This window comes from Falco cherrug, chromosome 13 (genome assembly GCF_023634085.1).
Source record: "Falco cherrug isolate bFalChe1 chromosome 13, bFalChe1.pri, whole genome shotgun sequence".
NCBI classification, from domain to species: Eukaryota; Metazoa; Chordata; class Aves; order Falconiformes; family Falconidae; genus Falco; species Falco cherrug.
The window spans coordinates 23,918,860-23,932,579 of NC_073709.1; the positions used below are offsets into that span (position 1 = coordinate 23,918,860).

General features: G+C 40.9%; 1 protein-coding gene across 3 annotated transcripts in view; it reads right to left on the bottom strand.

The window, feature by feature from the left end:
- Window positions 1-13,720, bottom strand: part of LPGAT1 (lysophosphatidylglycerol acyltransferase 1) — a 67,192-nt gene that overhangs the window by 7,802 nt on the left and 45,670 nt on the right. For all 3 annotated transcript variants that reach the window (XM_055725848.1, XM_055725849.1, XM_027809227.2), the window contains 2 exons: window positions 12,450-12,576; window positions 2,336-2,442 (listed from right to left, as the gene is read on the bottom strand). In XM_055725848.1, coding sequence (XP_055581823.1) covers window positions 2,336-2,442; window positions 12,450-12,576 — 234 coding nt within the window. The remainder of the gene's footprint in view (window positions 1-2,335; window positions 2,443-12,449; window positions 12,577-13,720) is intronic.

Here is a 13,720-nt window from a genome sequence, read left to right on the forward strand (position 1 = left end):
TGTAAATGGTTTAAATTTTATAAATGAAATGTGTAAACTGCACCTGTAAGAAAGGATGGGACAGTTTCATATGCAGATTTTAGGGAGATACTTTTCTTTTTAAGAGGTCTAATATTACAGGGTTTTCCCAGATCAATTAAAGTTCTTAACACTTAGGAATACAGCAAAAAGGAAAAAGGTGTCTTAGGCTTTGTTTCTTCCTCTTCCCAAACAAAAATATGCCAAAAGATTGTATTCCTACCAATGACGTTGCCAATGCAACTTTTAACTTTTAAACTTTTAAACTATCATTTTAACATATCATAACTTTTCACATATTGTGTTACTCTAGCTTTGTGAAGTGAGACAAGTTCCTAAGTAGTGTGTATTTTTAAAAAAGCCACAAACCAACCCACAAAACTAAAAAACCCCATGAAAATCAAAATGCTGAGACAGCCCTAAGTCTTAAAACCCCACCAACTTGAGGCAACATAACACGTCAATACAAAGAGCTTACTCTTGAGCACCTTCAGTGATTCCCCTCACGTTAGGCCTCAGGGCTTTTCCAGGGGGTTTCCAAAAACTGTAACACCATTTCTGCAGTAAGCCAACAAAAGCAACGCCAGCAAGATCTCAACTGGCATAAATGGTAGTAGCTTTAAATTGTGCTAATTTATGCCTAGTAAGGCACATGCCTATGTCATAGCATTTACATTTAAAACATCTTATTAATTCATACTGATTACACTGGCAAATTATAAACAATTATCCTATTTTGGAAGCACATTTCTGTGAACAAATCTGATTATTTTCATTATGCTCTCTGAAATTCTGGACTAGTTAGATTTTTTGGGTATGACTTATTTTAATAGTATTTGTGTAATAATGTCTCAATAACAAGAATTCTTTACCTCCTATAGACTACACTTGCAGTTTTAAACAGATTCACAAAGTTATTTGGCTAATGAAGTCCACTATACACATTTGGATGTGATACATACAGCAGGGTCTGACTTTTGCCATCAACGATGGCAGAGTGACAGCCATATTTCATAAAACAAAATACATCTTTGGGTTGTTAAAGAAGTCTGTTAATCTTTTTAAGAACTACAAACGATAAATTAAGCACTCACAATCAAATTAAAGCAGTCTTTGCAATAAATCATCTAATAGAAGTAGTGTCTTTGTTAAACATAGCCACTCTGGAATATTAACCTCAGTTGGTTTGGGTGACGGAATATCCCCCGTCCCCCCTCAACAACTGTGATACTTGTTAATGAAGAGATTGTTTTTCTTCAGAGACAAATTGCATCATTTCTGGAGTCTTCCTACTCAGTCTGTTTGATAAACTTCCTTTCCTGTACATTGAAATAAAACTATCTTTTCCTGCCTTGATTTTCTTTTTTAGGATGATGAATTCTTCCATTTTGTATTCTGACACACGCCCACACCCCCCTGCTGGAGGGCACATAGTTCAGGATCAACTGGATGGGGAAAAAATGCCTTGAGGAAACACTTCTCCAGCTATAGTTTCAAAGTATTTACCTGGTATTTTAAATCACATCCTTGCCAGTATCCCTTTGGTAATGTTATTAATGCCCAAGTTTATTTAGATTCCTCTGATCCATTAACATAGAAAGTGTATTACGATAGAAGCGATCCTCAGTACCTCGCAGCAAGGGGGCCAGCACAGGGCTGCAGGTCAAGACTCCAGAGACTTTCTGCTGTGTAATTCTTACAGATCCTTCCAATCATAGCACATCTCTGTTTCACTTAGCAGGAAACAGAAGAGGACTACGGTTTTGGATTAGGCCTGCAGACTACTTACGTCAGTTTTCTCTAACAGTACAAGTGCCAGAGGAACATGCTAAATAGCCACACTAAGCAGATAAAATAACCTGCCGTAACAGTCTTACTTAATCCCTTTTAGTCAAGAACTTGCTCATTTGAAACCCTGAAGGTTTTATATCGTCTCCAAACTTAACGTAAGCTCTGAATACTATTACTATGTATGCAAATGTTCACTACCTCTTTGCATCTTGCTAAATTATTCCACTCAATTAAAGCCCATGGCAGCAAGTTTCACAGCTGAACTGTATGTTATTGCAGAAAAAAGGAGGATTTCCTTAGATCTGTTTTGAATGTGCCAGCTTCCAAACACTACCCCATTCTAACGTTATCTGAGTAATTTACCTTTCCTAGATAATTTTTATCATACTTTGCCACATAAAAAGCAGTACTAATTACATCTACCACATTTGTGTGAAGAATGCACACATGTTCTTCAAGCATCTTGAGATCCTTGCAAGAAAAGACATTAACAAAGCACAGTTCTCTTTGCCGGATATCATCCTACCTGTTTCATAGAAATGTGTCAAGAGATCCTCCTTTTCAATGAACCGTTGATATAACCAGTGTGTAAGAGCTTCAGGCTCTGCCGGTACATCTTTAACTGGAAAAATCCTACCAAAGAAACAAACATAAATTAAACCTAGGAAATGCATTCTGTATGCGAAGCACAAACTCCCCCCTTCTGCAACAGCCCACCTCTAAACACAGAAGGTGATTCTGGTATAAACCTAACTGCATGGTTCATTCTCACTCCAATTCACGGATAACATAGGTATTAAGGATATGAAACACCAGGTTGCCAGCCAGATGCACAGAGAAGACATTGGCATTATTAACTTCTAGCAAATGCTGTGCTGCAGCATTTGATAAAGCTACCAAGTTGCTGGAGTTTTTTTTAGATAGAATACCACCGCACTATATTACTATCCTTAAAAAAAAAAACAACACAACCCAAACCAAGCAGCAATGAAGTTCACACACTGAAACAGAATGAAATAAAGAACTGGGAAGGTTCATCCACAGTTTTGAAGAAGCAGCTCTTCAACAGGCAGAAGCCACACAACATCACTAAATACCAATAGCTCTTCTGTATCCCAGAAAATATGTCCTCTGGGCTTTTCAAAGGATGCCAGCATCTTTGTCTGAAATTTCTAAGGCAGGTTTTATGCTGAAAACTGACCATGTAAGGAAGTGTACTCAAATACTGCTGCTATATTATAAAAACTCCACTGGAAGAATTACCGTTTGGGTACTTCCACAGTGAATACCAGATCTACTTAGAAAATCCAGGGCAGAATTCACCGAGATACATGCATACAGAAACCCCCAAAATGACCCACCGAACCCTAGTGGATTATTTTTTTTTTTTTTCAAAAAAGAATTTCAAGTCTTACAGTAACTGTGAAATCTGCTCAGTAGACCCTAAGTGCCTTTTGATGTATACAAGAACTTATACATCTACTACATTTCACTGGAAGGCCAGTGCAGAAGAGATCTGTGTATCAGGCTAGACTGAAATAGTCATACTCTGAAACATAAAGACCGGTAAGTTTCTCTTTTCAGGTGAGCTCCCATTTACCCTGTCATCTACGCCATGCTTCTATTTTCATGACTGGATTTTTCATTTCATTTTCAACACAGTCTTGACTGACTCTACTGAAAAGAATCTGAAGTAACACCACAATCACGTTGGGCAGTGTCTGAACGGACACAGGAATGTCAAACTGCAGAAGATGCTCGTGAAGAGTGCTTTTGCTGCTGTTACTGTTTTCAACATCTTTGCTTGCTTTGTTGCCAAGTCATTTGTACCTCTTCCTTTCCGGTTGATGCATGGGAAAATAAGCTCTAAGTGGAGAAGAAAAGCAGCAAAGCATTGCTCTAGTAAGCGAATTAAAAATAACGGTGCTTTGGTATACAGAGATAACTTCAATGTCAGGAGATGAACAATTTTATTTATCAGCTGTGGCATCAACATGAACTCAGACATCACTGTAGTCTTTGTAGCAATTCTACCTACATCTTTCTCACGCTGTGGAGTTCTCTAGTAAAACCAGTCTCAGTAACCAGAAATCAGCAACTATTATCTCACATAAAATACAGTTTGAAGAAAAGTCTTTGGCCAAAGACAGATACTATGAAATAGTTGGTGGTCCAGTAAATATCTCAAGTCCTCAGTGTGCATACCAAGAACGATGACAGGTAATAAAGAACTATTTTATCTTGAAACACAGACGTTGTACAGCGGATTAAAATTAAATCATGTAGAGGCAAGTAAAAAGCACACCCACAGAGAAAGGACCATCTTTGTTGAGCGTATAACACTATGAAAGACTTACTCTCTGTCCCCAAACACAACCGAGCTGCCAAAGCTATTTATACTCTCTTCTGCCTATCTGCTGTGAAGAGATAAAAAGACTCTGCAACCGAATATTGTGTTTCATGGTATTTTTGAAGGACAGATGCTTGCTTACACAAGTCTGAAGATGGTTCAGAACTACCAGAACGTGTGTGTGGGCTCAGGACAGTGGTCTAGGATTACCTGGCTTCATACGCCGTTTCCATTGTAAACTGGAGATATTCTTCACCTCCACTTTCACTTCTCCGTTACCTAACGGGTAACAACTCTACAGCCCAATAACCTAGCTAAGCCTGGTATTTTTCCAGAGATGCACCTCCTGGTCTGAAAACATTATTACAAGATCTTACAAGATGCTCATTAGAAATAATTTACAAGCTGGCACTTTAATGGAGTAGCAAAGTAGTGTAAGTGATACCAATATTGTGAGAGACTAATGGAATGCAGCACGCCACTTGCTTGCTTGAATCCATCCAGGCTTTTGTATGAATCAATACAGCGCCAGAACACTTGAACTTCTGGATATAAACTCTGTTTCTTAGAAGTTTAAAAAGCAATCACCGTTACAACTAGTTTGAATGAATATTAGTGCAGAGTGGAAAACAACTGGTTTTCCAGTAATGCTACACTGGCTGTCACAATTTAGCAATGGTAAGCGCGAGCGTATTTAGAAGCATTTACAAATATATTTTTAGATTTTCCAGAGCTATTTTTACAAGTGGAACATTCTTACTAATGACTGAGCTAAATCAGAGACGAAATGTTTAAAAAAACCCTTAAACTCTGGAAACAAGCCCTTCCTGTAGCAGAAAAGGTGAAGCTAAACTCCCCAGTATTTATACTAAACATACTGCCAGTATCATTGTTCTCTGTCCATCAGATGGTTCAGTTGGCCCCTGTGGTTTAAAAGCACACCCTCTTTAAGGAGTCTGGGTTCAGGACAGGTAACTGAGAAAGCCTACTGTTACAAAACTCTTCCAAACTGATCCAAAACAGCAGCGGAAAGCCACTGCTCTGACTGGATCTCCAACCATCAGCTGCGAGGTCTGCCAGGTCTGCTGTTAAAAGATGCAGGAAACAGTTTCTTCTTTCCAATGAGACATGGCATCAGGTGTCACTGTGGACAGCGTGAGCATAGTCTTGGCTCTACCCCACCTTTGGGTAGCCAGCATCAGGAACGCCACTACGAGCAAATTTTGCTGATCTTGTGAAGAAAATGAAATGTTACCAGCACATAGAGCTGTCCTGACAAGGAATAAGGTCAACAGGTAATATCTGAAGCTTCTAGATTTTCTTGGGCACTTGAATCTCTCTAGCTTTTGGACAAAACTAACCTCACATTGTGCGAAAATAAGAGCACCTTTGTTCCTGGTGTGTCAAACAAGGAATCTAAGAGCACTGAATAAGATAACCTGACCAGAAAATTCAAGTGGAATGGAAATATTTCATTTCTCACCAAGGGAACAGCTACTTTGCTATCATCAGGGGGAGGTGGGGAAGGGGCTAAATTTCAGTAACAGCAGTGGCACCACAGGTTGCACCCGGGAAGTTAAGCGTGTGGTAGAAGTAAAGACTGAGTTGACAAAGCTGTCTCAGTAATGAAGCACTGTCTTCTAGCTGGAGGTTACCCATCTGCAGCTGTGAGGTGACAACAGATGTGGGACACTCCATATAGCTGACTGAGGGACAGCAACTTTCTTAAACCACTACACAAATGTGTATTTTGTCCCAAACCAGAATGTATTAGCATAAATGATAGTCCAGGAAAGAAGAAAGGATTTTTAAAAAAGGAGATGTAACTGCCAAAGACATACTGGCGTAACTAAGAAATCATGGAGACTACTAATTGTGGAGCTACTGATAGGCCATTCCTCAAAAGATACCAAATCATTTTCAGAAATACAGCATTTCAGAAACATTTAAACTTCTTAAATGGTCCTTATTGGAGAAACAACTTTTGATTCTGTATTAAAATACTGAAGTTCACGGGTACCACCTTGAAGTACTAATTGCCTTTCACCATCTGTCCTAACCCTGAATTAAAGTTCTTTATTACCCCCTGCTTTTTCCTAAATCATAGTATTTGTTGCTGTTTCAACGACTCTTTAAATAAACTCAGCACGATGAAGGTTGTTGGTAGCTCTCAGGCATGAGATTACTTGCATTTAAAAAGTGTATTAAAATATACTGCCAAGCTAGACACCCTTCACATTTCTGCAAAACTCATACAGCAACCACGATGTTTTCCATCTTATTTATAGCTAGGAGTCTAGTTTATTTCAGTAAGTGTGTATCAGTGTAGACACAAAAAAAGAACTTCCTCAGCAGCCGAAAACTTGCTTCAACAGCAGCACAGTACAAAAACTGGTATGACAAAGAAAGGTGACATAGTACTTGTCCGCATTATGGCACAAAGACAGCTGAGTCGGCTGGAAATAGCGTGGTACTTTCACGCAGCATTAAATGCAGCTATCGTCTGCGGTGGAGGCGACTACGGCTGGCTCCGATGTCGGGGCCTCTACACCGCAAGCACTACCGCAGTGCCAAGGCAAGGAGGTATCGTCATACCCAGGCACGACCCAGCAGGAAGCTAAAGCAAGAAAACCCCAACCCCACGCCATTCTCAACTGAGGGGAAGCCACGCATCATACAGACTTCACAGCCAGGGTCTTTGCAATTTTTGTCTCTCGGGCTTGGACAACAGAGCTGCAGCACGTGGGAGATCTTACTATTCGAGAAACTTGGAGACTAGCTGAGAAACACCAAGTCAGTAGACTAAAGAAGTGACTGGTGTTAAGAAGAAAAGAAATAATCCCATAGCTCAACTCACTGTGGGGAAATGGTGGGAGCTGAGAATAGCAGACAGTATGAAGTCTTGCTACACAGACCCCAAACCACGCAGCCCATTTCTGCTGAGTGTAACTGCAGTGATGCCGGACTTACAGCCAACGCACATCACAAAACGACCCAAGCATAAAGATAAAGCATTCTGAGAAGAGGAAACAAACCTTCCCAAGAAACTTGTAATAAAGGGCAGGTCTCCCAGTTATGCTTTTAGTTAGAGATGACTTGCACCTTCCAGCTTTTTTTTTTTTTTTTAGTGCTTACTGCTTTAACAGATGGGTTGAAAATCCCCCCAAAAATGCCAGTGCCATTCGACCTGGAAGAAGTTAATTAGATATTCTCTTTCAGCATTATGTTTCAGGGAGCAAACCCAGTTTTTCAGCACTTTCCAATGAATTTTGAGACTAATCTGTCAGGGTCAAAAAAATGATTCAATAGTTAGAAGGGCAAGTTCTTACATCTTTGTGTTCTAAAGAAACTGAAACTTAGTAGCTGTCCTTTTTTCTAGGGAAGTTACTTTTGACATCCTGAAGAAAATCAGGCCACAGTTTAGCCTGATTATGAACTTCAAAAAAACATGTAATTTATACTGTAAAATGAAGTTTGAAAAAACAAGGTTTAGCTCATCATCAGAATTGAGCTTTACTGGATTAAACTGATCCTCCTCTGCCATTTCCATCAGCTAGCAAACCATATAAAAATGAAAACATAAGGCTGCTTGCTATGTCCTCTACACTCATCTGTTATTCCCGAGGTAGGATAAAAAATAATCCTGCAGTAAAATCACTATGAGAAGAGGAAAACACTAGATTCGAAAGACCACAAGGCAGACAGAGACAGGCTGTGACCAAGGCCATCAGCAGAAAGGACTGACCGGGCAACCAGAACAAAAAGCTCTGCAGTCTCCCCTGCTCCAGTTCAACTAGCACAGAAAACGTTGCTTTTTTGCCCACCACTGTCATGCATCAATTCCTTGCTCTGGGCTACTCTAAAAGGGGAAAAGCATGTTTCAATCCCGACTGTCCTTTCACACAGTAGAGATGGCATCTGGTCACAGAATCACAGAATGATTGGGGTTGGAAGGGACCTCTGGAAATCATCTAGTCCAAGCCCCTGCTAAAGCAGGTTCTCCTAGAGCAGGTTGCACAGTCTCGCATCAAGGCAGGTTTTGAATGTCTCCAGAGCAGGAGTGATTCCCAGCCGCTCTGGGCAGCCTGTCCCAGCGCTCCGTCACCCTCAGTTTTTCCTCATATTGACATGGAACTTCCTGTGCTACAGTTTGTGCCCGTTGCCCCTTGTCCTGTCACAGGGCACCACTGAAAAAAGCCTGGCACTGTCATCTTGACACTCACCCCCAAGATATTTGTAGCCATTGATAAGATCCCCTCTCAGTCTTCTCCAGGCTAAACAGGTCCAGCTCTCTCGGCCTTTCCTCACCAGCGAGATGCTCCAGCCCATTCATCACCTTCGTAGCCTTCCACTGCACCCTCTCCAGTAGCTCCCTGTCTCTCTTGAACTGGGGAGCCCGGCACTGCACACAGCACTCCACATGCTGCCTCATCAGAGCAGAGCAGAGGGCAGGATCACCTCCCTCGACCTGCTGCCCACGCTCCTCCCAAAGCACCCCAGGATCCCATTGGCCTTCTTGGCCACAGGGCACACTGCCGGCCCGCGGGCAACTTGCTGCCCACCAGAGCCCCCAGGTCCTTCTCTGCAGAGCTGCCTTCTGGCAAACAGGACAAACCTCAGCCACAGATTTAATCCTTGCCTACACTGTTAAGGACAAAAGAGTACTTAATACCAAATTGTTATCAAAATCAAGAAATACTGAGGAACCACCTCAAATCTGTGACCTGCAGAACAAGTGCCAGCGTTCCCAGCTGCCAACCCCAGATACTCTAATGGCTCTGTTACAGCAATGTTTTGGTCTCTTCATGGAAGATGAACTTAAAAGTAGCAGTTCAGGTTTCCTGGTCAAGCCGTACAGCTATGCAGGTCTGCTGTATCATCCTCTGCCCAATGGATTGACCAGCTCCCAGGGAGCAACGTGGGACAGAAACTTCCCAGGACACTTCAGCACAGTAAGACACTCTGCATTCCCAAACAGAAGTGCCAGGGATGAGAGGAAGGAGGTTGACAGGGCAAGGATCAGCTAACTGGTCACGAAGTACAGCTGTTTGTAGCATGCGCTGTTTAACCAGCATAAAGGGGTTTGGTGTTTTTCCATAACTGCTCCCGATGAAGATCTGACACAGAAACAGGCTCAAGACATCATTGTGTTTTCAGACAAGTGAGGACAGTACCCAGGAGGCACACATGCAAAGCTCCTGAGAGACAGTTTTCCACTGGCCATACCTGTAATTTCAAAAATGAGCTCTAAGAAATTGACGTCAGCCCACTGGGCTTCAAATATCTGGCTTCCTGATCCCCGAGAAGGTTTAATACAGCGACAGCAGAGCTGTAGTGTTTTCTTTAACTCCAGAGAGAGAGTTGTTCCCTACTCTTCCCTGTCCACCACCCCCAGTTTCCCAGGCACATGGCTCCATCTTCACAGGTCCTCAGTGGTACCAATAACTCTGTTCAAACCATCCATACATGATTTAAAGTTGGCAAAACCCTGAAGGTGCCCATCACGTTACAGCATTCTGCTAAAAAAATAACTCCTAAGAAGTCTAGTCAAGGGATCTGGGAAAAAAATAATCACTTGCTCTAATGCCCTGAAGGGAATCCAACAGGACAATTTCTGTATAAGCAACAGAACAGGATGATGCAACATGAGTGAAGTCATGTACATACGCTGTTGAGTCACTCTCTGCTAATCCTGCCATGGATAAATATATCCTTCATGTAAAACAGAACAATATTCTTAAAGCCACACAAAAATATCTAAAAATAATTTTTATTGTCAAAAACACTGAAGGTGAAAATTCACCATATTCATTCCAAACTACAGCTCTAATTCCAGATACGTTAAAAGGTCTGTCTTAGCATATCATAGCTAGATGACACACTTAAGCTGGAAAAAAGGATACAAAATCAAGATGACTTTTTTGGTATAGAATTATTTTGGCTAGTTAAAGAGAAGAGCTGCAGAAGGACCTGACAATAGTTGCAGACAAAATTAAATACCAGTAAATGCAAGGCAATGAACACTGGGGAAGGAAAAAACACCAGCAGCTATGCATACGCTGCCACGGCCTCTAAGGTTAGCTATTTATTACTCTGGTAAGCGATCCCACAATCCCTGTGGGGAATTCAGGATGTCAGTCAACTCGCAACCTAGTTGTAGCATAACCAGAAAAGACACAGACAGAAGTAACAAGATAATCAGGGAAAGGCTTTTGCGTAAGGAGACACCAAATAGATGAAAGCTTGTTGGGCTGGGAGCTAAGGCAGGATATGAGAAAGCTCGTAAAATCACAGGCCAGGGAGAGCGCCACTGAGGAATGATTCATCCACTTCTGGCACAACGTAGGAAACAGGCTGCACCCACTTAGGGCATCAGGTGGGGAATTTAAGACAAGCAAAAAGGAACTGGTCCTGGCTGCCACTCTCAAGAACAGTTACACGTTGTGTCATGGGCAACTGTAGGGTTTAAGTATAAGCAGGTTAAAAATGGTATTAGACAAGTTCATGAAGGCCAGGTCCATCAGCACCTACCAAAAGAACGATCCAGATGCAACACCTGCTCAGAACACATCGCAGCCACCGCATGTTTACGTGTGGAGGGACGGTGCACGGGCTGCCTTCCTGCACCTTTGCTGCTACTGCCCGCTGTCACAGCCAGAGTACTTTGTTAAATACATCTTTAAGAATTGCTAACCTGCATCCAACCAAAGCATTTACAGTCTAGAGGACTCATGCCTAAACTCGACATGCCGATTTAAGAATTACCAGGACTGGAAAGTTAGCCAAAGTTCCACTTAAGACCCTCTGTTTGCACTTCAGAGGTATTACATCCAGCACTCCGCCTTCGGAGACATGCCACTGCGCTAGTTTCCATTTGGGGCATACTTCAAATGTTTTTAAAGGTCAGTCGTAACAACTAGAGGTTATTAAAAATAAAATAAATCTTAAGAAAGAAAAATAAAATTGAGAGGCTTGTCCTTGTCCAAACCAGTGATTTAGACCCTCTGGAAGAAAACAAACCTACACCCAACAATAAACAATTTCTAGTATTTTTTCTTAGAATTTTAGTACTAGAAGACTGTAATATTCAAGTTCAATACAAGGAAGGTTACATCATCTTTATGCTTGTGCTCAAAAATAGGTTTTGAATATACACATTTAGAAGCAGGAAGTTAATTCAACTTAAGATAACCTTCTCTCTTTTTCAAAGTATTTTTAGAAATACTCTTCAGTAAAATTCTAAATACCTTCAACTTGCAATTATCCCAGATATCTGAGAGAGTACACTAAGGTGACCTGAATAAAGCACAACAGATATTATGGTATCTTACGTAAATTAGGGTGTAAGTATGTTCACCTTCAGAAAAACTTGAAGGCAGATTTCTATAAAAAGCACGGACAGATTTTAAACATGGCCGTGGAAAGGAACTCCAGTGAGCAGCCTGGAGTCTGCACCACACAACACTGACACAGCAGCAATGCTGGAGAAGGTCATTCCCAGTTAAGCCAGATCCCCCCAGGGGATCCACACGTGGATATCTGAAAGCTTACTGTAAGAGTCTAAAAGCTCCCCAAAATCAGCAAAAGGGAATTAAGACAAAAAAAATGCAATTTTGAGATAAAATGTGATCAACTTATTTGGTATAGAAAAAGTGTTAAAATATTTCTGGAAATTTCAGACATGCAATTAACTGCAAACCAAAAGCAAAATGCAGCTTCTCTCTCCATTAGATTAGGTCTTGAGACAAAGAACTGCTGAGGAGGAAAGTTTTAATAGTAACCCATCCTAGGTGTCGATGAGAGTCAATTTCCAGAGTGTTGCTCTGCTCAACTATTAAGAGTATGCTTCGAGTCAAAAAGCTGACATTTCTTTGTCAGAAAGTTAAATACAATATATAACTATCTCTCAGGAAACCTGTTTATTTAATAACACAGTGATTTTTAATTTGCTGTCATTATTAAAAAAAAACAACAATCAAGATCGGTTTGCCAGCACCTTAGCATTACAGTGGAAAGGAGGACCTAGCCATCGAACATATACCTCACTACTATATTCAGCCACAGGACACTAGCCAAAAACTTAAATGTGCTAAGATACGGCATGGTCTCTGAACTTTTGAAAAGACAGCTGTGTTTTGTTTAGATAATGAGTTGCCCACCTGTGAGAGACACACATAAAGACGACATTGCTACAGATTTTCCATATCCTAAAACTTGATGTTACTAATTTGTAAGTACTTGGGGTTTTAGTATTTTAGTTCAATCTAAGAGTAGAAGGTTTATTTCCTACCTGTAATGTACATGTGTCACTGTTGGTTGTCGGTAGCCAAGAATCCAAGTTTGGATGTCTATAGGTTCACCTTTGGGATACGCAATGGTTGTATCAATCACCCACTGGAGGCCTTTCGATTTGCTCTCTAGAAACAAAAAGAAACATGGTATTAAAAGTAATCAGAACATCCAAGTCTTTTATTTGAGACTTACTCCATTTTTATATTACTTCATGAGGTATGAGGCACAAATAAAATTAGACAGCCAAAAATAAAATCCAGATTTCATTACAGAGCACAAAAATATTGTTACAAACTTCTGCTAGACCAGGATTTTATTTTCACAGTTATTTCTGTTGTTCTTACGTATTGTAGTACACAGAACAGAACAAGTTCACTCACTGGGTGTGAATACAGTCACAAAACATGTTGGCCCAAAAGTTAGGTGCTTCCCCTCCTCTACCAAAAGGAAGTTAAAAAATAAAAATCCAACTTTCTTGGTCTGGACTTTAAGCACATTTACAACTGGGCCTTTGTAAGAGCTTGCAGTTGCAGCTCACTGATGAAACAACAGACATGCAGATCCCTCAAAGGTTCTTAAAAATCTGAGTTATGGGATAAAGAGTAAACACAACACTTTGTGCATTAAAGACAAGAAAGCAACAAATAGAAGATCGTCAGTTTTCACAACAGAGAGGAGATTTTATCCACAAGGTTCCAATAAGATGGATACCAGTGCAAGTTCAAATGCTGCTCAGCACATTTAGAAACCGGGAAAAAAAAGATCAAAGGAGGTGAAAATATTTGCTGTGGAGATGATTCAGGAGAGTCAAACTTAAATCCAAACATAGGTTACTACCAGCAATGGTCAAGGTCAGACACAGCCAAGCCATGATCTCCCTCTAGTATGTCTTCAATTCACAGGTTTGCAGAGGGAGAGCAGCAGACCTGGAAAGCAACCAGGAAGCAGGGGCACGCTGCCAAGATGGCACTTTGAGTTTATCTTGTCAACTTTATTCTGTGGGAACTGGAGCTGCCTTGTACCTGAGGTCACGTTATGTTTGGACTAGTATAGTAAGATGCTTACTTAATGTTTAATATCCTAGTATAGTGATATGCTTACATCATACCCAGCAGTATCTTAAAGCACTTAAAGGGTAGACTATTAAAAACAGCCACCTGTTGGCAGAAGCACGTAAGAGGTGTTAAGTTTTAGTACAAAGTACAAGACTCTCTGAGCCTGCAGCTGATATAGCTATCAAAGACGTACGACAGAGGTTGACAGAAACGC